The sequence below is a fragment of the Nematostella vectensis genome, chromosome 1, assembly GCF_932526225.1.
Source record: "Nematostella vectensis chromosome 1, jaNemVect1.1, whole genome shotgun sequence".
Lineage (NCBI taxonomy): Eukaryota > Metazoa > Cnidaria > Anthozoa > Actiniaria > Edwardsiidae > Nematostella > Nematostella vectensis.
The window spans coordinates 19,322,632-19,348,122 of NC_064034.1; the positions used below are offsets into that span (position 1 = coordinate 19,322,632).

At 39.8% G+C, this 25,491-nt stretch overlaps 3 protein-coding genes across 5 annotated transcripts; 1 reads left to right on the plus strand and 2 right to left on the minus strand.

Moving 5' to 3' along the window:
- Positions 1-426: 426 nt before the first annotated feature.
- On the minus strand, positions 427-4,884 carry LOC116615370 (threonine-rich protein-like). The gene is made up of 2 exons (XM_048731921.1): positions 4,685-4,884; positions 427-2,133 (listed from the first exon to the last, which is right to left on the minus strand). Exons 1-2 carry the CDS (start codon positions 4,737-4,739, stop codon positions 1,472-1,474), a joined length of 717 nt encoding a protein of 238 aa, XP_048587878.1. The 5' UTR covers positions 4,740-4,884; the 3' UTR covers positions 427-1,471.
- Positions 4,885-6,992: 2,108 nt separating this feature from the next.
- Positions 6,993-21,655, minus strand: LOC5512276 (acylamino-acid-releasing enzyme). 3 transcript variants are annotated; one of them, XR_007313572.1, is made up of 26 exons: positions 21,506-21,655; positions 20,234-20,481; positions 19,667-19,760; positions 19,320-19,395; positions 18,451-18,555; positions 18,019-18,047; positions 17,231-17,368; positions 16,729-16,820; positions 16,292-16,332; positions 15,915-15,979; positions 15,765-15,821; positions 15,580-15,637; positions 15,400-15,503; positions 15,259-15,310; positions 14,743-14,825; positions 13,679-13,739; positions 13,516-13,599; positions 13,172-13,333; positions 11,641-11,729; positions 11,457-11,567; positions 11,258-11,306; positions 11,096-11,126; positions 10,693-10,795; positions 10,294-10,400; positions 7,286-7,491; positions 6,993-7,050 (listed from the first exon to the last, which is right to left on the minus strand). XR_007313572.1 is itself a non-coding variant. In XM_048731918.1 (25 exons), exons 1-25 carry the CDS (start codon positions 21,524-21,526, stop codon positions 7,389-7,391), a joined length of 2,160 nt encoding a protein of 719 aa, XP_048587875.1. In that variant the 5' UTR covers positions 21,527-21,655; the 3' UTR covers positions 6,993-7,388. The 3 variants fall into 3 exon arrangements, 2 of the variants coding, with proteins under 2 accessions (XP_048587875.1, XP_048587874.1); XM_048731918.1 differs by having other exon boundaries at positions 6,993-7,491; positions 18,019-18,044; XM_048731917.1 differs by having other exon boundaries at positions 6,993-7,491.
- Positions 21,656-21,767: 112 nt separating this feature from the next.
- On the plus strand, positions 21,768-25,359 carry LOC5512277 (ubiquitin-conjugating enzyme E2 N). The gene is made up of 5 exons (XM_032381752.2): positions 21,768-21,927; positions 22,060-22,161; positions 22,254-22,398; positions 23,699-23,839; positions 24,641-25,359. The coding sequence occupies exons 1-5, from the start codon at positions 21,892-21,894 to the stop codon at positions 24,676-24,678; spliced, it is 462 nt and encodes a 153-aa protein (XP_032237643.1). The 5' UTR covers positions 21,768-21,891; the 3' UTR covers positions 24,679-25,359.
- Positions 25,360-25,491: the final 132 nt, after the last annotated feature.

Below are 25,491 nucleotides of genomic sequence, written 5' to 3' on the forward strand. Positions count from 1 at the left end.
CTCTTTTCTCTGTATTTCGCTGGGCTGGAGTTCGCGAACTCCAGCCCAGCGAAATACAGAGAAAAGAGGCCTCTGCTAGCAGGAAAGATTACAATATGGATATGAGTAAAAATGTCAAGCTGTGCCGTGTTATTAAAACACAGAAGAATATACACAAGAATAATTGCGAGTATCTGCCTCGGGAAAATACCTTATACAGCGCGAGAAAAGATACGGATTTATTTATTTTGAACCCGCTAGTGCGCGCAGATGAATTGGAATACAATAAAGAATGTATGACAATGCGTCATCTTAAAATCTTAATGATATTTCTGGTGAAAGGATATTTTCTCAAGCATCGATTTCCGACCTTTTTCCTGACTAATGTAAATGAATAGTAAGATGAGCATACGTAATTATAAAAACAAAACACGAAGAAGTCGGCTAGACGGGGTAATCAATATTTATGTCAAGGACAGTAGGCCACTTCAATACAGCAGAGCAACGTGATAACGATCGAGGTTCTAATATAAGAAACATTGATCTAACAAGTGATGACATGGGGCCAAAGTTCACCAAATAATCTGCTAACACACAATTAAACTCTATTATCAGCCATCATAAACTATCATAAATACATAGTGTGGAGACGTACTGACATTATCTCAGTCCATGTAGTCCTCACACACTCTTTAAACCTCTGCTGTCAAATTTGAGTAGATTCCTTTCTCGAGAGGGAAAACAATAAAATTGTGTTAGCCTGACCATCCTATATAATTACATGGTAGCTGTCATTTGTGCTACTCTTGCTACTGATAACCACTTGATGACATCGAGCGTTTCTCGCCTCATGATTCACGACGTATGACGAAGACGTCAAATCTGCACTTGCGTTCATTAAGGCCACGTCCACACTTGTTCTTAGCAACGAATACGACTTGAATACTGTATCGAGTGGATGGGTATCTTTTTAAATACGTGGGAGAAAACCACCCTAATAGCCCAGGCTCGATATACACTTACATGCCTAACAAGGCAAAAGCATCAAGTCGAGGCTCATATCAAATTATAACACATTAGCTATAAGTTGAGAAGAAAGCCTCGACTTGAGGGTATTGTTTGTCACGAACCTGGGTTATTAGACCAAGAGCACTCCCCAGTCTTTCCCGTATTTGATTCCACAGGAGAACCAATTCTTTTCAAGTTGTTTTCATCTGTCGCTTCAGTGGATCTATCTTTAAAACTATTCCTCCGCAATTATTACTCATCCTTCGACTACTCCGATAAGCGGTTGTCTTGTTTGAAACCAAAGCAATAAACAGGTTGATTAATAGAAAGGTACATGTTTCACTATAAATGAATTGGGGAAATCAATCGTTTTCTTACTAAGCTTTACATGCTCAACTTTCTCCCGCCTGTGGGCAGGCACTCTTGGGTTCAAGTCTCTCCTTTATATAAAAACTTTACAAATAACGCGTTCAGGAATCACTTCTCACAAGACAAAACTTGCAGTGGCACCCATAAGCAGTAGCGCAAACATCCAGCGGTCAACCGAAGCAGTACCAGGCGAATCATTCTTGGCTTTGGCGACAGGCGCGGTTACAACGGCTTCCGTTGTATTAATAGGCGCGGTTACATTAGCAGCGTTCCCGCCAGGACTTGCGGGAGTGGTTCCCTCGTCAGCTGGAGTGCCCAGCAGGTCTCTCGTCTCCGTCACAGCATTACTGATCTTCTTTTCGGTCGGGGGTTCTGTCGGGGCTTCGGTCGGGGCATCTGTCGGCGGGAGCGTCTCTGCCGCCGTGGTAGGTGGGGAGTCGGTGGTTGTAGGAGGGGAAGTGGTGGCGGGAGGGGCGGTGGTAGTAGGGGGTGGCGGTGCAGATGTCGTAGCGGGTGGAGGCGGAACGTCGGTATCAGGCTGTGCCGGTTTAGCATTGCAGTTATCGGTATTGCAGCATGCAATTTTGCAGTCTGACGCGTTCATGAACTGTGTGCAATCGGAGCATTGGTTGTTCATCGCACAGCCGCGGAAATGATTGAGGGAGCCATCGATAGTACCATTGACGGTGACACAGACATCCTTTCCTTCGTCACAAGTCGTCGGCGTCTCCGTGCAATCAACCCCGACAGCACAGGAGTGACAACTCAGCGAAGACGCTAAAGACACGAAGAAAACAGATAAGAGGCATAGTGTAACTAGGATACTTAAGACACGATGAAAAAAGACAAGTAGGGGCATAACATTACTAATCGCTTAAAAAGCAAAACATTTTATCAGGTTTTAAGTACCCTCTGCATCACAGGTGACAACCCTGCTCTGTCAATCTCACATTTGCCACTAAGTGTACATACACGCGTGTTTGAACCATTTTTCGCCTTATAACAACTAGACATGAATGTAGTCAGAAAAGAGATAGTGGCATATCAAGGATTCGAATTGTATAGAAAAAATAGAAAATCTTTTTATTTTTGAGTGCTTAGAGTTAGAAATTGATTCGACCACATCTTATTTGATATCTTTAGGGGTAAGAATTGCTGTTGACCACACCTAAAGCTTATATATTAGGGTGAAATTCGTTTTGCCGAAGATCATTCCTGTCTATATTTTATGGGAGTCTCCCCAAGGAGTTCTAGCATTCAACTGTTTACTGTTTACTTTTCTTCTCTCTCTCGTTTTGGCTGCGTGCATTTTTTTTCTTTTTCTATCTTTCCCTTCTTTTTTCTAATGATAACCCCTTACAGGACAAAAGCCCCTAACAAACGCGCATGCACGGGTAAGGCATTTAAAAACGCGAGATGTTTTGAAATACATGGTATCTTTAATAGTGTAACTGTAGCCTCTGGTAATGCAATTTTATCCTGCACTATCATAACAAGCACATTACACTATGTAACTCGAGAATCAAGTCCATCAAGTTTTGATTTTTGACATTCTCGTTCCCAGTGCTTCTCTGTCATGTTGACCTGATTTTTATTCATTAAAGATTTCTAATTCATCTAATATTTTAACCATAAAATACGAATTTACGCGCCTGCAGTCCAACAGATTTCTGTAATATATTCAAGATAACAAGAATATTGCTGCTGGATTACCTGATCGCTAGCCTCCAGGGAGTGGAGAGGAAGCGGTAAAAAGAAAATGAAAAAAGCTACGTGAAGAAAATACTTAGTATTCATAATTATTCACTTACGCTCAGTTAAGTAACAGTTTGCGGTTATCTCCGAGCTTATAAAAGATAACAAGGCAGATAAACAAGCAGCTCGGAGTTTTTTTTTAGTAAATGATTATTCTCCATAGGTTGCGAAAGGTATTATCATAATACCAGCGTTACAAACCGCACAGAGAGGGTAAATGGAAGGGGACAATTATTGTATATCAAATAAAAGCGTGGCTAAAATGAGGTCAAGCTACTACTTTGGGGATCTTCCCTTATACATTTTCTAGAACGTTCTGTGGGGGCCATGATTATTTAGGTTAACCCAAAGAGTGTTATTCGCGCGAGTGTCTATACAAAAGATTTATCGATAACCTTATCGCAGATTGCGACCTAGGCCACGGCTAATGGGATTATATCGTTCTTGAGAGCCCCAAGCGCTACAGTCAGGAATTGAGCAGTGCAAAAAGACTCAAAGCTATCGCTGTTCAATACCTTTGGCTTGAACCTTACGCAGATGAAAACGGAATTAGTTTTTGCTATAGTTGATAAAAATATTGAAATAACTTGAAGTTAACAAGCAAAAACTTCCATTTAGCAGTCATCGCAAGTCTTCCTTTGTTTTGTTTATTATTTATTTTTAGGATTTCACTGGATATTGATAAAGTGTAAAGCCCTTGTTCACAACAAGTAGGCGAAAGGCGTGCCCTTCCTTTTGGTGCTACATTTTCGCCATTAACATTTCAAAACCCACCCTTAGTCGTTAGTTGGAAAACTGAAAAACAATACAAAAAAGCATGATATATTTCGCTTATGGCTATACAAAACGGATCCCTCTTTAATAGATTATTCTAATGATTTGGGATTCATTTGCTCAATTTAAGGCCATGGCGTGTAATGTTATCGGGTTACCTAAATACAAAAAAACATCTTCAGGTAGCTCCTTTTTCACATTGCAGGATGAAATTCTAAATACATTGAGTCTTGAAAGACGATGTATTTTAATGGCTACTTGTGTGGTTTGAATAGCGATATCACAGTAAAAGTAGTTGGTAAAATCTCATATAAATCTGCTGTATCAACGCGGATTAGAAAAGAAATCTACCGACCCCTTGCAAGGGTCAAATGACACATAATTGGCGAAATGACCTCCTGGAGTTCTGGGCAATAAAAAAAACTCCCATAGGAAAATAGACCATCATTGGAGCTATGTCCTCATTCAAGAGTGTTTTTCGCGTCCATAAAGTATCGTCTATTCGAATGAAGAGCGTATGCAGCATTCCAAGGGTCTGAGGTCAGTTAGAGATAAGCGAAAGACAAATTCGCAAATAAATGAGTTGCATAAGCTAAGCGCAACCGACGCTCCCGAAAACATCCTTGTCTACATAAAGCTGTTATCTTTCAGATAGGCAAGTGTTATTAACTGTTAAATGTTTGAAAAATAGTTGACTTATTTTCAAGTGAATTTATAATGGAAGCTAGAGAAAAAGATTGTCAAGTTACGGAATCCTTAAAAACACGCGACAGATAATGCGTAATTATTTCCCACTTACCCGAGTCAAGCATCGCACACACCATAAGCAGCGCTACCAAGCCAATAATCTTCATTCTCACACTGCGATTTGTCGCTTGCAAAGACGATCTCACAGGGAAACGTTCGCGAAGGCTGTTTTCCGAACGGTGTTCTTCGAAAGCTCAAGCAAGCAGTCTTCCAGACGATTCAAGGCGTGCGACTACAACCAAGGCGCTGGCCCAATCACATTTATGCAGAATTATTGACCAATCACAAGCCATCGCCTCAAAATCAATAAATTATGCCGATACATAAACCCTTCTCCGAAAATGGAATTATCATGTCCCATTCTCATTTACATGATTAAATTCAGAGGGAAATGAAACGCATAATAGCAGGATTGCATTAGGTATGGGTTTATTTCGACAAAAAAATATTATTATGTCTGTGAGGAGAGGCTTCGTGATTGGGAGTAGTTCGAGTCGAGGAAGCAAATATTATCATAACAGGTACCCAAACAACGTATTCTCACACTACATGGTAGTAAAACTGCTTGTAAATCGATCTCATTTTTTATTAGATGTTAAGAAGTCGTTACTTGTGCTTTTATATTAGATTGTGAAAGTCTGAAAGAGGTATTCGATTAAGAGCACGTTTTGGCTGCTTTGTTTTGTTTCTCTCTCAAGGTCACTTGCTGAGATCTATAGTAAATATGCGACAACGTGGCACAGGTAGCCCGCGCTAGTAGTGATGGCGTAATCCTAAACATAACGTAGACAAACGCGACCGTCGGCAAAACGAGACACGAAACGCACTGCAATTAAAAATAAATAAATAAATAAATAAAAGAATAGTGCAAAGCAAGGAGAGGAAAACACGGATATTTATTATAAAGAATTTTCCGCTTCAACCATTCGTTTTCCATATCCGGTATTTAACTTTGTCCTACAGCGCCACAGGGCGCACACTCAAATATTAGCATTAAGCAGAGTACCAATAAAGCTGGTGTTTATTGCATTATTTCATTTTCGTTATGTTTAGGGAGGGGCAGGATGCTTTTTCTTGTCGTATGTGAGGCAATTTAGTTTATACCGAGATTTAGTAGTATTCAGTAGATTCAGTGTAAGGCCTATGAGCTTAGAAGCCGACACTTTGGGGATCGTTCACGTTGAAAAAATACCGTTTGTAAAACGATTGTAATTCAAATTCAAGCTGACAAATCATAGTGTAGGTGACAACAATTTGATATAGCAGGTTTAGACAAAACAGCACGCTAACACAAGGAAAGGTGACATGCATCACATGTAGCCCAAGCTCTTTATTTGTCCCTAATGATATTTACAGTACACATAGGGCAAAAAACAAAATGAGTGAAAAAAGACTTGTTAAAAAGACGTGTGTAGTCTAGTGTTGTGTTAATGTTTCCTTTTTGCGTGTTCTCTGGCCGTATTAAAGCGCCGAGTGCAGGCAAGATTCAAGATTTGGACTCTTACCAGAACGAAGTTCCTTCGGGTAAAAGTTCGAATCGTGAATCTTGAAAAAGGCGCTTTAATACGGCCAAAGAACACGCAAAAAGGAAACATTAACACAATAACAGACTACACACGTCTTTTCAACAAGTTTTTTTTTGTATTTTTCACTAATTTTGTTTTTCGGCCTATGTTTACCGTAAATATCATTAGGGACAAATAAAGGGCTTGGGCTACCTGTGCATGCATCGTTTTGTTTCATCCAGGGCCGTAGCCAGCTTGAGGCAAGTGAGGCACTCGCCTAGGTAAAATTCTGATGTTTAGTGTTTCCCAATTGAAAAGTATGAGATAAAACACCTGCTTTTGTTGGATTTATCATCTAGTGGCTAGCTTTGCATCGGTAAAATTTTGATTCTTGCTACAGGCCTGTCATCGATATCTTTTACCGCATTCACACCAGCACTTAAACCAGTTTAAAGGTGGTTTTATTAAGCTGGTTTAAATCTCAATCTCCCAAGAGTGGACTGGAGCAAGAACAAAACTGAATAGACTGTGCTAACTAAGTGATCACTTAGCTAGTAAGAATTCATCACAATGAGAAATTTGGCAAGTTATCAGGCAAAGAAAAACCTTGTTTAACTAAACATGGTTTTGGTGTGAATGCAGCATAATACTTCGATGACTTTTACATTCGATTTTTATTCACCCGATATCTTTAGTCTAAAATTATTAGTCACGATATTTAGTGAGACTGAGGGTGCACCGGTAAAGACAGTCTGCGTAGCAAGCGTTTCTGTGGAGTTTCAACGGAAATAAAGAATAAAACATTGATGGAATGGATGTGGAAATAACATAATAATAAAATACTGGCAGATCTTATTTTATTAAGTAATTTTCTGATTTTATTCATATTTTCTACAGTTGTTCAATGAATCATGGCGTTACATTACAGGAAGTATGGAATTTGGATGCCGCTTATGGACGAAACCGAGGCTCCTACCCAGTCCCTAACGGCACGCAAGGCACCGCCCTTCTTTGCGCAGTAATCATGGAGCAAGATGGGCGAGTTAGGGTGCGAGTCTGGTCAGGATAGACAGGGTTCAAAATAGATGTTCGTGGAACCAACGTACAGGACCACTTTCTCTGGCCACTTTATCGAGGGCGGTCATGATTGTCAGGGTTCACACACGATGTTCGTGGAACCAGCGTACTTTTTTGACAAACATGTTGCTTTCAGTGTCCATTTTATCGAGGGGCGTTCATGATAGTCAGGGTTCACACACGATGTTCGTGGAACCAGCGTACAGTATTGACAAACACGTCGCTTTCCGTGCCTACTTTATCGAGGGGGTGCGCGTCTTCCGGGTAAAGCAGCAGCCTGTGAAAAGGAGATCGCAGATGAGATACAGCTTAAAGGGGACCTTCCCTCCCCTGCCCACAATCCACTTCGCTGTGATGAATTTGATCATAAAAATCTAAGAACTTTGGTGATATTTTTTTTATGACATTTTAATTTTCCTTAGAAACTATTTCTTTACAAATCATGAGTCAGAGCCCAAACAAGGTTGTTTCAGAGATCTACATCTAAACACTCCACAGCTCCAGTAGGCGCTATCGTATTTCTAAACCGGTCGAGCTCACCAAGAAGCCACGAGTATTGTCGTGAAGGTATGGACTTCCTGTAAGATAGGTGTATTCAGGTTTCGTGGGGTCAATGACACCGGAAGAACAAGAAGTACGGACGTCTTCAAGACCCCACGAAAAACATGAATATGCCTATCTTAAAGGAAGAGAATGCCCTCACGTGGCTAGTAGAGAATTAAAAACAGGAAATTTCAATAATTCCTCTTAGACAATAAAATTAGCCACAAAAAGAAAAGGTTGTCATTATATAACCATACAAAATCTTTGAGAAAATTCGACTTCTAATGGTAGCTTATAAACGGAAGTCCTAGTCATTAGAAACGGAACGGAAGTGCCCTTTTCATCACCTACTAATGTAACGTGCGCACGCCTGCCGCAATTAGTCATATAAAACGGTGCCAACAACAAAAAACGACTATAATAGACTACTTTCGAGTCAGCATGGCGACACTTTTCTTGGTCGTGTTATTTCTCTTTACAAACGGCGCACTCTGCAGCACTTCGAAACTCTGTCAGAGGGTATCCGCGGTCCCCGATCAGCTCAAGGCCGCGGGCATCGCAAGCGCAGATATAGCAAAATACTTAGCGATCTTCGAGCAGAACAAAATAGACGACGCTGTTCTTCCGCACATGACGATGGCTCAGCTGCAGAGCGCGGGTATCCAAGCGATGGGCGACCGGATCAAGATTTACCAGTTATACGCGAGCGACCGCGACGACTGCACGCAGCACACTTGCAAGAACGGTGGCCACTGCGTAGATGCGTACAAATGCTTCCGATGTAGCTGTGACGGGACAGGCTATTACGGACAGACGTGCCAGAACAAGTGTCCGTGCAAAAACGGTGGTCACTGTGTCAACAAGGTGGACGGGTTCACTTGTATCTGCAGTCCTGGATTTAACGGCAAACTCTGCGAGAATATTTGGTTGACGGAGGAGAAATTTTCTGCGCTAGAATCGCAAATCAAACAGCTGAAATCACAGGTCCAGAAAGCGAAGGCGACGATTAAAAAACACGAGAAGGATCTAGAGGTTGCACAGGCCAAGTTCAACGCAACAGGCTTCTCTCTGACTCGAGTGAACGAAGTGTTTAACAACTTGGCAAAACTATCCTTGCATCAATCTACTCCAACCCTTATCCAAGCGCTGCCGATGGTCTTGCCAAGAGACACCAAAGCCATCATCGTCTCAGTGTTCTTCTTCTATAAGGGTGCGGCCAATAAGCATGGGTACATGGACTTCGATATTTACCAGCGAGGTAACCAGGGCAAAGGTAAGGCTTCCTTGAGGAACACGCACTACGACGTGCATTGGAACACGTTTTACTACGAGGTTCTGCTGCCCTGGAATACTGCGTTAACACAGGAGCTGGTCGTCAAGGTAACAAGTAGCTTCAACACCGCAGTTGGGCAGAACTGGTATGAGATGAAGCTCGTTGGCTACATGACTGCCTAAACAATTACCCGTTATGTATTGACTCATATGCTCGAGGATCCAGCGCCTCTTTTCTCGGCCACGAAAACCACACGGGGGATGACCTTTGGGAGCGCTCGCAAAGTACGCGGGATCTTCGAGCATGTGTATCGACCGCGTTTTTCTTTGTAGAATAGTCACAGTATATGCTTATATTATTTTCTTTTATAAACTAGTTAGGCTGAGCATATTCAAGCCAAAATAAACAAAGAAAGGCTGCGGCCGTCACGCAAGAGACAGACGACAGAAAAAAATAAATAAAATAAATGAATATATGCCATTTCTGACATAGAAACCTTCTGGTTGATTCGTAAGCACTGAGTAAGTTGCCGTTTGATGTTGTTATTTTGCGCGCGCGAGTTTGCCGCCTTAAAAGAGCCCCAAGAGTACGAAGCAGAGAGAAATGCAAAGAATGACGACTTTCGCCCCGCTAGGTGAATTTGTATTTACGCTCCTTTTTTTTTTAGTCTAGTAGCTTCCTCTAGTTTTCTCTGCAAACTCTGGAGGTAGGGATGCGAAAAGCTGATAGTGCGACGCGCGCTACCATGGCCACCAAGACAAAGTATACCATGCGATGAGCACTACCGTGGCCACCAAGACAAAGTATACCATGCGACGCGCGCTTCCGTGGCCACCAAGACAAAGTATACCATGCGACGCGCGCTACCGTGGCCACCAAAACAAAGTATACCATGCGACGCGCGCTACCGTGGCCACCAGTGAGAAGTTAGTCACTGAGCTAGCTACAGTCATGACTGTTTTGATGTACACAAACTCCATAACTAGGAGGGTTACGTCGTTCTCTGATGTGCACGCAAGCATTCCTTTATCTCGATGGTTGGCTAGTGAAGCAAATGTCAATCAACACGTTTCTCGCTTCCTTATTGGTTTTAATTGGTGTACTTCACAAACCTGTCCAGGTGTACTGTAAGCTCAACTTCAACATGATTTTGCAATACTCAACCACCCCTCTCCCCCCTGAGAACCTGATGAAATGTATCCCTTGGGAGGGAGGGACGCAGCAAGGTTTTGCTGCACTTCAACATGCATGTTCAATACTTACTTGGTCTCCACCCCTCTCTCCCTCAGAACACGGTGAAAATGTATCCCTTGGGAGGGAGGGACGCGACGATCGACGGCCCCAATACAGAGCAACACGGGTGTGCGCACCTACAAAAACAAAACAAAGACAAAACTTCTGGCAAATTGTGTTTGAGGTGCTATTGAGGGGTTGGCCCGCGAGGTAAAATTGAAGGGTGGGGTAGGGAATAAAAAAACGAGACACCTAGGGTGTATTCTAGCGGTTGTATCTCTAGATACCCCCTGTGCTGATGAGAATCGTTGGTGTGGTTGGACGCAACTTAAAGCTTTGGTTTTGTCCTCCCTCCCCCTCCCCCCTTTCCTCCCTAGATACCCCCTGCCCCCTGGAGATGACAAGAAGGGGTTATGCAACTGTACAGACCTTGTGGACGTGAGCGATGGGACTCTTTTCCCACATGTCTGCCATAGTCTTGGAGTCAGTCGCCAGATTGTAGTCAAAATCAAACCCACACTCCACAAAACACCTGGAGATAAAACATGTCGATTAGAGATTTAAAACAAGTTTTTGAGACTGGGTAATAGGATAACCCTTGTTATGTCAAACTAATGATGAATAAATAAAGACAGACTGGATAACAGGATCAAGAGAGACCCTTATTCTGACAAATAATGAATAAATACAGACAGACTGGATAACAGGACCAAGAGAGACCCTTATTATGTCTAACAAATGATAAATAAATACAGACAGACTGAATAAAAGGACCAAAGGAGACCCTTATTATGTCTGAAAAATTATGAATAAAAACAGACAAACGTCTTACCAATCAGGAATGTCTGTAACTGTCACCATTGCTGAGAAGAAAAAAAAGTTTAAATCAGTATTGAAATATCTAAGTACATCTATGGGGAAAGAGAAATTACTTTAAAAGGACATCCATAACTCTATTTTCACCGGAAGCAATATTTTTTGAAGAGTAACTTACAGGAAATATCAATGACAGGATTCCTTGCAGCGCATGCACGAAACTTATCCTAGGAAAAACACATCAATGTAGTTATAATAGAGTTAAATTGAAATATTCGTGAAGCCCGGTTAGAGTAAGCCATTTATCAGCCACTTGAATTGACCAATCAGAATAGCCCAGCCCCTTTGACTGCCCAATCAGACATTAAATCACTTACCGGGTACTGTCCAATGAGATGCGCACTCAAAAATCCGCCATGGGAACCCCCCATGACAAACAAATTGTGTGGATCATGAGCTCCTCTGCTTAGGACATTCTCAGCAGCAGCCTGGGAGGAACAAATCCTGTAAGCCTATAAATCCATCAGACGTCAGACGTTTACTTTCTCTAATCTCTCTTACCATTACTTCTCTGACGTCCTGTGTCCCCACCTTCCCAATGATAGACTGGAGGCTTTTCCTTCCAAAGCCAACACTACCTTTGTAATTCACTGAAAAAAAGAAGTGCACCGGATTTAACCCAAAACGAATGTGACTTCTACTCTCAGTATATAGTAACCTACAAGTAATTATGCAGTTATGGACCAATGATAATGTAGCTTACCCCAGAGTACAGTAAAGCTAAGTTTACACATGGCCACACTGCTAATAATATGGCTTACCCCAGAGTACAGTAAAGCTAAGTTTACACATGGCCACACTGCTAATAATATGGCTTACCCCAGAGTACAGTAAAGCTAAGTTTACACATGGCCACACTGCTAATAATATGGCTTACCCAAGAGTACAGCAAAGCCAAGTTTACACATGGCCACACTGCTAATAATGTAGCTTACCCCAGAGTACAGCCAAGTTTACACATGGCCACACTGCTAATAATGTAGCTTACCCCAGAGTACAGTAAAGCTAAGTTTACACATCGCCACACTGATGATAATATAGCTTACCCCAGAGTACAGTAAAGCTAAGTTTACACATCGCCACACTGATGATAATATGGCTTACCCCAGAGTACAGTAAAGCTAAGTTTACACATGGCCACACTGCTGATAATGTAGCTTACCCCAGAGTATGGCAAAGCCAAGTCTACACATGGCCACACTGCTGATTATGTAGCTTACCCCAGAGTACAGTAAAGCTAAGTTTACACATCGCCACACTGCTGATAATATGGCTTACCTAAGAGTACAGTAAAGCTAAGTTTACACATGGCCACACTGCTGATAATATGGCTTACCCCAGAGTACAGTAAAGCTAAGTTTACACATCGCCACACTGCTGATAATATGGCTTACCTAAGAGTACAGTAAAGCTAAGTTTACACATCGCCACACTGATGATAATATAGCTTACCCCAGAGTACAGTAAAGCTAAGTTTACACATGGCCACACTGCTGATAATATGGCTTACCTAAGAGTACAGTAAAGCTAAGTTTACACATCGCCACACTGATGATAATATAGCTTACCCCAGAGTACAGTAAAGCTAAGTTTACACATCGCCACACTGATGATAATATAGCTTACCCCAGAGTACAGTAAAGCTAAGTTTACATATCGCCACACTGATGATAATATAGCTTACCCCAGAGTACAGTAAAGCCAAGTTTACACATCGCCACACTGATGATAATATGGCTTACCCAAGAGTACAGCAAAGCCAAGTTTACACATGGCCACACTGCTAATAATGTAGCTTACCCCAGAGTATTGCAAAGCTAAGTTTACACATGTCCACACACCTGATAATGTAGCTTACCCTAGAGTATGGCAAAGCCAAGTCTACACATGGCCACACTGCTGATTATGTATTTTACCTCAGAGTATGGCAAAGCCAAGTTTACACATGGCCACACTGCTGATAATTTAGCTTACCCCAGAGTATGGCAAAGCCAAGTTTACACATTGCCACACTGCTGATTATGTAGCTTACCCCAGAGTACGGCAAAGCCAAGTTTACACATGGCCACACTGCTGATTATGTAGCTTGAGTTGTACACTGATTGTGGGCCACCATGGGGTAAAACAATAAGTAAGGGTTTAGTTTCCTTTCCAATTGGCTGCACAAGAACACCTTCATAATCTGCATTGAACCCTGCAAAGAGAATAACAATTAGTACATGTTATATCACATTTTTTGCATTTATGCAATACTATTTGGAAACATTAAACAAATAAAGGCTATGAATGCTTTTATGACCTTGAAGTTACCTGTGTTATCTCTAAAACCTGGAGATTCAAGACCAAAATAGGAATGTTAACCAAACCCTCTCATACCTTCTCCAGTCTCCAAGGAAGGAAATGTCTCTATTTTCCATTCAATGTCATTGAACAAATCAGAGCTATCATTTGTAGAGGAGGCTGTGTTAAAATAAGCAAGATCAAGTCAGATCAAGGCAAACAGGACCTTTCTACCTTCCCACAACTGAAAGCAACTGACCTATTTCTGTGCAGCCCAGATCTCCCATTCTGCTCAGTTCAGTTGGAATGTGCATCAGATACTGGAAGAGAAAGTGAACATTTTGGGAGATGTGCGGTCATACTGCTGTATTATCATTAATCATCCAGCATTATCATCACTTTACATACATATGGACTCTGGAAGACGTAACATGAAAGCATAAATAAGCAAATTGATAAAAAGGAAAACAGCACTTTCAACAAGCCAGTGTAGTGATATTCATCCACTTCTAGGGGTTTTGCTTGAGATAAAGATGACAAAAGCAAACACAACATTACCATTATTATCATGAATCATCACAACCTCCAATTACCTCACACCTAAACACACCCTAATGCATGAAATGCCGTTCTCATTGTGCATGCCTACCCATCAATGTGAGGTGTATATATTGCTAAAAAAACAAACAATGATTGAGTTCACTTGGGCTAGCTGACATTTGAATTTTTTCATTAACCATGGCACATGGGGCTTTTAAAAGAAGGATTATCCATACTTACTTCATACTTACGATCGGAATGTGACGGCTTGAGAAGGATTATCCATACTTACTTTATACTTTTGATAGGGATGTGACGGCTTGAGAAGGATTATCCATACTTACTTCATACTTACAATAGGGATGTGACGGCTAGAGAAGGATTATCCATACTTACTTTATACTTTTGATAGGGATGTGATGGCTTGAGAAGGATTATCCATACTAACTTCATACTTACGATAGGGATGTGATGGCTTGAGAAGGATTATCCATACTTACTTCATACTTTTGATAGGGATGTGACGGCTTGAGAAGGATTATCCATACTGATTTCATACTTTTGATAGGGATCTGACGGCTTGAGAAGGATTATCTATACTTACTTCATACTTACGATAGGGATGTGATGGCTTGAGAAGGATTATCCATACTTACTTCATACTTAGGATAGGGATGTGACGGCTTCATGAGAAGGATTCAAGGAATTCATGTATCCATAGTTATATCTGATGGGCTGTCATTGGCTTGAGAAGGATTCAAGGAGGTCATTATCCATACTTACTATCTGATGGGGCTGTGATGGGCTTGAAAAGGAAGCAAGGAGGAGATCTTGGTAAACGTCCAACACATCCCAGCATCCAGGTGCTGTGATAAATTAATTGAAGTTATGAGCATACTGGCTGAAAATCACTTTGTTTCTGATGAAATCTAGATGGCTTATACCATTGATGCCACCCAATATTCAACATGCTTTTGCTGATCAGGTGGTTATTTTGCTTGATTGGCCCATGGTAAAACATGTCTCCTGAGCTATCACCGTTATCAGGTGATATGACTAATACTGATGACAACAATGATGATGACACACAGGTGTCATAGATGAAAATGATGGTAATGCAAATAATGAATGGTGGCAATATGACAATATAGAGATGGGATTTGAAAAGCTAGTGTGTTGTTCATGGGATAATTAAATATGCCAACAAGGGAATGACACTGAAGACAGAAATAAAAAGGGGACAATAATGTCGATCTCAAAGTGGTAATAAGCAAAAGTAAGACAAAGTTAAAACTTTACCTTTAGTTATCCTCACAAGAGTGCATTTATTGACATCAACACATAAAATGTGCTGAAAAGTCAAATGAAAAAAATAAAATAAATAAAACTCAAAATGTTAAGGAAAACTAGAAACTTCCACTGGGTATACCATAACACTACCTGGGAACTTCTCCAGATAGAGGCGAGTATTAGCTTAGTGCCATCCTTGCTCCAGCAGCGTGAAGACAATGAATTGAACATGTAAAATCCTGGAAATCCATCATCTGGAAGAACCAAATATTTTAAAGACATGCAGTTCACCTATCTCAATTAGCTTATATAAGGTACGGTGGAACATACCTCCAGGAACATCAACATAGTCAATTATTGTAGTGTTTGCTTTGGTCTTCCAGTTATACTATATGAAATAAAGGTCCAACTTCAATTGAGATAACATGCCCAAGACAATTAATATTTAAAACAACTCATACTTTTACTATTGATAGTATATTAATTACAGTAGTCCTACATTTTCACATCCATACCTCCACTAGCTTCCAGCAAGTCTGATGAACTCCGATGCAGTCACGGGCAAGGTAATACTAGCAAGATATAACAAGCAGTAATTCATAATAAATATTACAATAGTTCATCAGACAAGAATGTGAAGCAAACAATAAGAAGGTATTACTCACAAGTTTACCCGTTATTGGGTTGATGTTAGGATAGGCAACTGTCTCTTCAGGGGAACTTAACTGTTCTGTAAAAAAACACATCATGCAGTAAAACAAAAAGCGAATATTAGAAAAGAGTGTATGAAGTATCAAACAGAATAAGTGCAATCAAGATCAAAATACAACTGGGCCACTCATGTATTGATCATGGATGAGATGTAGAACCAATCATTCCTGAAGAGCTTTTTTTTCAGACGATCACTTTTGCTATACAATAAGATAAAATCAATAAGATAAAGTCATATGTATTATTCAATCCATAATGCGGTTGTGAGAATTGGTAGTTTAATCTAATGGTCTATTGCAGTTTTTTTTGCAGAATTCTCATGCCAACATACCTAATCCACTTCCATCTACTTTGACATGAAACACTCCTCCCCTGCAAGGAGATTGACAACTATTGGCATCAGTTGATTCATGTGGTATGTCCTGTGTGGACATCACTTACAAACATCACTCTGATAGGAAGAGCAGCATTGATAAACAAAGGTTTAAGTGTGTGTGTTTGATGCCTACATGTATATATTTTTCATCATTTTTCACCAAACAAACATTTTTTTAAGGAGAGGTTGTTCAGCTTAATTTTTATGTTACATGCACTTTGAACAACCTTCTTTGGTGTTAGTGTCTCTTGGAGGAATAGAAATTGACAATGCCTGGTGGAAATTGACGAAAACTTTAAGTCCACTGACTGTGTGTAAAGAGGATGGGTGAATTTTAATTCTTCAAGTAATGGCATTCAAGCCTTGGTGAAGACACTGCAGCAGTACTGTACCTTCTGTTTGAACAGTAGACAAGGCCTAGACGATAGGGCTTATGCCACCATCCGCTAAATACTACACCCTTGTCATCCAGCGTCCAACATGCCTTTAACAAGACAAACACGCACACAGGGCATTGGTAAGACTGGGAGTGCTTTCTGTTTGAGTTATTTAGAAGAAGAAGAGAAGTAGAAGTTGGAGTGGGAAAGAAAAGTGAAATCGTGGAGAGCATGATGGGAAAATGGGAAGAGAATAGGAAAGTCCAAGGTAAAAGAGAAAAGTAGAGAGAGAATTTGAAAGTGAAAAGTGGGGCAAGAAAATGGAACATGGAGAGGGGGAGGCAAACAGCTAGTAAAGTCATTTTTGGAAGTAGGAAATAGAGTGGGAAAGAGAAGTGATATAGTGGAGAGCATAATGGGAAAATGAGAGTAGAGTAGAGTTTGAAAGGGAAAAGTGGGGCAAGAAATTAGAACAAGGAATGGGGGAGGGGAGGGGTAAATAGGGAGTGGCCCTCACCTGGCCGACAGACAGATAGTCAGGTATGCCTGGGATGATGGTGATCTCCCCAGAATGCACTGCAAGCATTGCAAGTACAGGGCAATTCTTCTTCACAAGCTGCTCGCCCCAGTCCTCCTCATATAAATAGTGATCACCCTGTAAAATGCATTGTTTTCAACTCTCCTGGGTACAATAAGTATTTATCAATTTTACAACATGTCTACTGGTTTAAAATTGCCCATTTCTCAGCTAATATTATAAAAAACATGTGGAATGGTGTTGTATGCCCTGCAACCTGTTGATACCAACATGACAGGAAAACCTTGGACATGCGCACTGCGACGGTTGTCAGTTCCTACTATTCTGGATTTATGTTTTCTACTCAAAACTTTTACCTTGAGAGCAAAATGCAAAAATTTTGCTCAATCATCTTCACTGTCATTGATACCAAAATCCAGGGGGGTGACATTTATCAATCCCCATTCTCTCTCCTCAGTTAGGGTGAAATCTTTGAGAAAATTGTTTTGGTCGAAGGAATTTTAAACAGATAGCTAACAGATAGCAGATAGCTATAAAAAACAATGCCTGTTTTAATTGGCTGAGGGATCCTGTATTTTTATGTTACCGACGATAAAGCCAAAAGTATCAACCAATTAATTGACTTGTGGTTTTTCCAGTAAATGCGTTTCAAGCGATTGGGCCACCATATAGTGTGAGACACCTTTAAAGATAGCAGAATTGGAAAAATCCTAAAACACAATCCTAAGACACAGGATGGTATTTCAAGTGATGAAACAGTGAATCACCTTGCTTGCAGGAGGGGTATCTGCACCTGCTAAAATAAAATAAACAGAGTCAAGCCAACAAATTCCCAAGAGCAATACTTTTTTTTTATTTACCTGTTCCGGGTATGGTAAAAAGTGAACCCTACTCTATGTGTCACACTAGTAGACTATCATCAATGCTGCCTTCTGATTGGTTGACCAATGGTAGGTTACAAGTTAAAGTCTAGCCTATACAATTAAAAGTGCTAGATATGAAAGTAAAAAAAAAAAAGGCAAATGCCTAACCAGACAACGTTTTTGCAGTGTTTTTGGTACAAATTAAGCTTCTAGTAAGATTTGACTCAAACAATTATTCCTCTTGCCCTCATGGTCTCTGAGTCATGGTTAATCGATGTTGACTGCAGAGTACACTTGAGCTTGAGGAATAATTGTTAAAAAATATCTTAATATTACCTTCTTTATCCTTTTCAAAGTAGGATAGTCTCTTTGGCTTCTTTTTCTCTGCCACATATAGCACATACTTCTCTGATGCGGACCAGTTGAAGCAGCTAAACAGTGCTAAAAAATGATAGCAAGTTTTGAGAGCAAAAATGATATAAAATCACATGGGGGAGGACTCTCTCTAATAATGTACACATGCTCGTCCTATCCCTTAGGGCATTCTGTAAATCTCCTATCCCTTAGGGAATATAATCCGCCCCTAATGCTATCCCCTAGGCTCTTTTGTAGATCTCCTATCCCTTAGGGTATAAAATTTGCCCTTGCTATCCCTTAAGGTCTTCTGGAAATCTGCTATCCCTTAGGGTATAAAATTTGCCCTTGCTATCCCTTAAGGTCTTCTGGAAATCTGCTATCCCTTAGGGTATAAAATTTGCCCTTGCTATCCCTTAAGGTCTTCTGGAAATCTGCTATCCCTTAGGGTATAAAATTTGCCCTTGCTATCCCTTAAGGTCTTCTGGAAATCTGCTATCTCTTAGGGTGTCTATCAGGGGACCAGACCCCAAAAAAATACAAATTACACTTCCTGTTACAGTTTGTAGGACTTTCTGATTAATCATATTTCAATCAATTGGCCTAATGTCAACTGTCAACTAAAATAAAACTCTGATAATAAAGCCTGGTAATTCGTTTCAAAACAAATCCACGCCCATTATGCTATCCCTTAGGTAAAAAATTTATTTTCTCAACAAGCATGTGTACATTTTTTTTATGGAGAGGCCCTCCCGGGTATAGAATAGTGACAATCATGGAAATTGAGACATTTAAAAAATACTATAGGCTAAGCAGACTTTTGCTGACCTAACTAGGACAGGAATACTTACAGTCAGTGTAAATCAAACCGTGCTTGTCTGCTTCTTTGACATCAATTGATCTAATAATGTTATTTTGGGACCAAATCTGTGTACAGATAAAATCAAAAAATACATTCAAAAATAATAATAACATTAATTACCATAGTTTTATAAACAGCATATGGAGCACTTTTGTAAATAACTAAACCATTTTTGGTTTTGCTTATTAGACTGGTTCCCCAAAACAAAACAAATGAAAAAAACTGTAAGGGGTCAGATGTTTTTAGGCATCTCTTCCTAGGCAACACTGGTTCTAAAATTCTCTTTTATTTGAGAAGGAACATGGAACAAAACTTTAGATAATAAATGCCTTTAACCTCAAGAAATTGCTTGTCTTCATATTGCTTTGATTCAGACACTCCTCTTAGAATGAGCTGGTATTTCCGTGATGGTGATGTGCTCATCTTCTGCCTAGGAGAGCAAAAACAAAAATAGCAAAAAGTGAAAATCAGACAAAATTACATTAATCTGACACCAACCCCCCCCCCCCCCCTCCCACCAAAAAAAAACCCTGCACTCTCAACACAGCAAGTGTTAAATGCAGACCTGCATATAAATATTAGCTGCTAACAATATTACATACTTGACAGGCTATAATAGGGGGAGGGACAATGGTTTCTTGACCCCCCAGATTTTCAAATTACATTTCTTTCTTTTTGGTTTTCTTGTGTTTTTTACACCTTACCCTCCCTTCCCCAATAATTTCATTACATATCAGAGCCCCTCCCCAGAAGTTTTGGCTCTGCAATAAGACAATGGACCCAGTAATATGTATAGTATATAGTATATCAACTTTATGCAAAGTGTCAGCCCGTTTTTTTTTTAAACTAACTCTACACAATTTATATAGAATAAAAATCCTAACACAATGTTCGAGGACTCACACTTTATGGAGCTCAGCGGGAAAACCAGTTTCTAATATGCTTGGTTCCTTCCCTTCACTTAAGGTGACACAATGGGATCTTTGGAAAACTCTGTTTTCATTTCTGTCCAGATCCCTTTGGGTCCACTGTGATGTAACGATGAAGGGCGCAGGTTTTTCATTCTGGGTGTTTGACAGTATGTTTGCTTTTGTAAGGTAAGGAATGGCTGCCAATTCCCTGAAAACATGTGCTGCTCTTTCTAGGACTTCCTGCAAAGTGGTGCATAAGAAATGGTGTTTCATTCACAGTTATTAAAGTAACAAAGTAACAAAGTAAATGGAAGCGTAGGGTTTTCAGTAAACAAATCGATCTCTATGTCCATAAGCGAGAAGGTGGAGATGGGGTGGGTTCATTTTAGTCATGTAGGTTTTGAGATGTACTCTGTCTAGGGGCGTATCTAGAGATAAATGAAGGGTGGGGTTCAGAGAAGTTCTTCACTGATCACAGGTAAATTAAGTTCAAATCGGCATCCTTAGCTTTGATTATAGGACATTAGATTGATCTTTTCGGAACTTTTTCTATCCAAATATGCAAATAAAATTAACCGTTTGTTAAATTACCAATGAAGGGGTCTCCACATGAGGACACATGCCTGATGACTCACCAAACATAGCATACCTGTCAACTCTCCCGCATTACATGGGAGTCTCAAGATTTTGGACATTTTTCCCTGGTCTCCTGCGGGGAGCACCAAATCTCCTGCTTTTTATTGATTTTTATTGCTTCTACATTTTGCCTATCTCCCACCAAAATAATTCAAACAATAATTTCCTTGCATAGCATAATTTTTCTAAGACCCGAGTTCATGAGATCTGTAAGTGGATTTGTGTGCAAGCGCTTTCTATATCGCAAACATCTGCAAAGGAATACCTACCCCTCCACAAAAAGAATTTTAATTAAAATATACCCCACCCCTTCCCCCAAAAAAATTATCAAGCCTCCAGATTTTTGGAGGTTGACAGGTAGGATATAGGGATGCAAAGACAAAACCTTGTCTCTACGTAAGTTCCTAGTAATTAATTTAATCACATCACATCGGACTAGATCAACGAACTCAGCAAGTTTATCTATTACTACTTGAACCATAAATAAACATAACACATAACTTAAAATCAGTAGAAACGATATTGCAACAACTTGCAAATAATAATAAAAAAATACCACCCATCTTTTCCACCCTCAGATAACTATTCTTTCCTAGAAAGAACCACAGAGACTGACTAATATACAGACCTCATTCTCTTCGCCCGCCATCTTGACGTAGAAGCCCTGGTACCTAGTTGCAGGTTCCTTGCTGTTTTGGGGTTCCCTGTGGTACAATAAAAGTTGTGTTATTTGAAAATTTTGGCGTTGATATTTATCATCTTAAAAAAAAAGTTTCTATAGCGGTCCAAATATTCCAGTCATAAAAACATAGAATTTGGTTAATGATCTATGTTTCTTCTTTTAAAACATTGTTCGGGTTTCCCTTTTTTAGAGGCCGCTGATCAGGCGTTGCAGGTACTCTCCGTTTCCCGGCGTGCCTTTCTTCCGTGTCAGTAAAAAAGTCCATTGGAAACTCATAATTTTGCCTCAATTTTCTCTCGTATTCTAGCGAATTTCGAGATCAATTGGGCACAATGAGTTCGGTCGGACTTCCTAGAAGAATCATTAAGGTAGTTTATTTAATATTTTTTTGATTAAAAGAGGTTTTTCTCTATTTTAGGCTTACTGTTATGTACCGGTTATCGTGGATTTTTCTCTTTTGACTTTTGCAATTTGTTGGATAACCTTCCCTTCCTTTAAAGGAAACACAACGATTGGTGGCTGAGCCAGTTGCTGGGATTCAAGCTGTTCCTGATGAAAGCAATGCTAGATATTTCCATGTCACAGTGAATGGCCCAAAAGATGTAAGTTAGCAATCAGGTTTCTATGAAATAGGAAGATTTCGAATTCTGGTTGGAAATTAAATGTACTAAAGTACATGTTTTATTTATATTAGAGTCCTTACGAGGGAGGAACATTTAAGCTGGAGCTATTTCTCCCAGAAGAGTATCCCATGGCTGCACCAAAAGTGCGATTTATGACTAAGATTTACCATCCTAACATTGACAAGTTGGGACGAATCTGTTTGGATATTTTGAAAGGTGAGTTCCTTTACCTGTGATCTTTTATCTGATCTGCTACAGTGAGATAAAAACAGTGCCATTAATGAGAGATAAGTAATAAAAGAGAGTAATTAATAAGGGAATTAAGGTTGTAAGGAAGTATTCAGGGAGTGCGCCATCCTCGTGATTGTCAAAAAGTGGGGTCATTTCTTATGGTTAGATACTATTATCCTTTATAAATATGGTGCTTTTGACTGGGAACCCATCCCCCAGCATACCCTGGCCATGTGCCTATGATTTATGAGTTTTACTTAACAGAGAAAGTGTCACAATAGGTTGTAGCCTCCTTATGTACGGACCCAGGTGATTGCTGCCACCTTTTTGGACAAACACAATGATGGCCAAGGAGAGTCAGACATGATAGATGGGGGAGGGGGTAAGGTTAGGGCACCCCCACTAATCTAAAAAAATCCTTCTTTCAAATTGGTAGCAATTGCATCTGAGTATTTCAAGATTGTATTTTATTGTGTGAAATTTCACTCAAGGTGATTGCTTGTATACTAGGGGCCATAGATCCTTTTTCCAGCTTGGAAAAGTTCAGCCTCCCCACTGTAGAGGATTCTCTGCACCCATGCACACTGTTTAATTCAATCTAGGGGATCATATGGACACAAGCAAATAACCAAATGTTCATTTAGACCCCATCCCCACATATATTGGTTTATCAGAGTGAAGGTTTTTGGAAATTTGAGGTTTCTGTATTTGGGTATGAATGGTGACAAAAGGTTTTTTGAAGACAGTGATGTTTTCTGTGCTTAAATTGCATAAAGTAAACAACAAGATCCAAGATGGAAATCACTAAAGCAATTGCGTTCTAGGAGGTGCATACAAGAGTAGCAGCTGTCATTTGTATAACATGTTACCATGTTTTCGTGTTGATATCAAATATGACTCAACTACACTTTTTGTGGATATATCTTTTTGAGTATGGAAAAAGCATCTTTATCAGCAAACATTTGATTGAGTTAAGTGCAGAGGAAATAAAATTTGAGAATGTTTTTCAAAATGCAATTAAAACAGGGAACCTTTTTAAAGATATTATTGCTATTGTTATTCTTGGTATTCAGCTGTTTCATTACATTTCAGAGTAGGCAGTGGAGATTGACAAGTAGGGGGCGGAAGTTATTTTATTAGTTCAAATAAAACTTACATCAATTTTTTTTTAAGTAGCTGGCGCTCTGTGCAAAATAGCTGGCGGTTCCGCCGGCCTCCGGGGTCTAATTAAACCCCTGGTATTGTTGTTTTTAAAATTGGTTGCTTTGTTGTGGTTGCTCTGTAGATAAATGGAGTCCTGCACTTCAGATTCGCACTGTACTGTTGTCTATTCAAGCATTACTTAGTGCTCCTAACCCTGATGACCCACTTGCCAACGATGTGGCCGAGCAATGGAAAGTAAATGAAGTACAAGCAATAGAAACAGGTACTCTACTGTACATGTAAACTTTTCTCACTTTGTAACCCTATGTAAGGGAGTCCTGTAATGGCTCAGTGACGAGGGCTTTGTTCATCAAGCCAGTGGGCCAGGGTTCAATCCTAGGTAAGCTAGTATTTTTTCAGAGGTTTAAAAATCTGGCTTTCTGCATTCAAGACTGTTCTTTTTTCAGGGAAGGATATTAAGGCCTAGATTAAACAATGCGCCAAAGTCACACCTTTTGATTTGGTTGAGGTTCAGCCATAGAGTGGTTCCATAAGTAATTGTGGGGTTGACCTCATTAATTCAATTTTTAATGTTCAATAAATGTCATGCTAACATAGCAGTATCCATCATTTCTAGAGCAGCATGAGAATGCAACCTTTGCATACTGTTAATCTACAGTAGGCCTATGTCAGGCCCTGTCTCTCATCACACTATAGCTAGCTATACTTTCAATCTGTATTCTTACACATCAATTCACTCATGATTGTAAACTGCATGGAACAGTAAATGTAACCAAACACACTGATAAGTAAAAGTCAGCCGCATATGACGTGATACTAAAACAACAAATGACAGATCTATCAGTTTAAAGAAAATCTGACATCCCAAAAGAGCTCCTAGTCACTGTTATTTCTTAATGACAGCTTAAAGTGGAAGCCCAGAGCTCTGGGGCAAAAAACAAAAAAGTGCAGACAAGTAGTCATTGGCATTTTCTAGCTTGAGGTCAAATCCCTATTATTAATACAGCCTAACCTATTATTATTGGTGTAATGCTTATTCTTTTTTCCTTTGTTCTTTTTTCAGCTAAAGCATGGACCAGGTTATACGCCAATGCTAGCTAGTTGTATAATACTCTTCTACTTGAGTCTCTCACAGGTGCAGACTATCTCAAAAGACTTCTTTAAATAGCTTTTTGGCAAGTTGCCAGTGCTTGGTGGGAAACAGATTTTGTTTCTTTTTTTACAGACTTGAAAAAAAAGAAACAAACTCAACCACCATCACTATACTGAATTGCTTGAGTCTCTTTTGATAGGTATTGTATTCAAAGATAGTCTTTTTGTTCATGTTGAAGCACTGGTAATAGTATAGTGACAGATACAGTTTGGAATCTTTCCTATTCCCTACAACCACTTACGAAAAAACTGCTGCAATGGCATTTGATGTGGCTGGCAAAATAGTGTCTGGTCTGCCTGTTAGCTAAAGGTTCGTTCCCATGTGTATCATCACCTTGATTACATGAAAGAGTGTCCAAGCTGTCAGCTTGATTATAGTTACATGTAATTTTGGTAATGAGGAGAAGAGCCTTGTCTACTGTTGTTAAAGCAAGTCCAAGTTTCTAAGTATTATGGCTAGAAAGTTACAAGTTCATCTTTTCAAGTCAAGTTTTTATTTCTAAAATATTTTGGATCTGAGCATGGTTCTCTACCTCATTACACAACAACAAACATATAGTGTTGTTTTGGTACTGTGGTGCTTATTTTGTACTGTCATTGTACAAAACAAATAAAATATCAAGAAATCTCTCCTATCTAGTGTTGATCTTACCATTCTCAATACTGTATTAGTAGTTATACTCTCTTGTGACACAAACAATCAAGCATTTAGGAGTAAAAAGCTTATCAACCAAGCATGTTAAATTTGTTTTAAACATGACA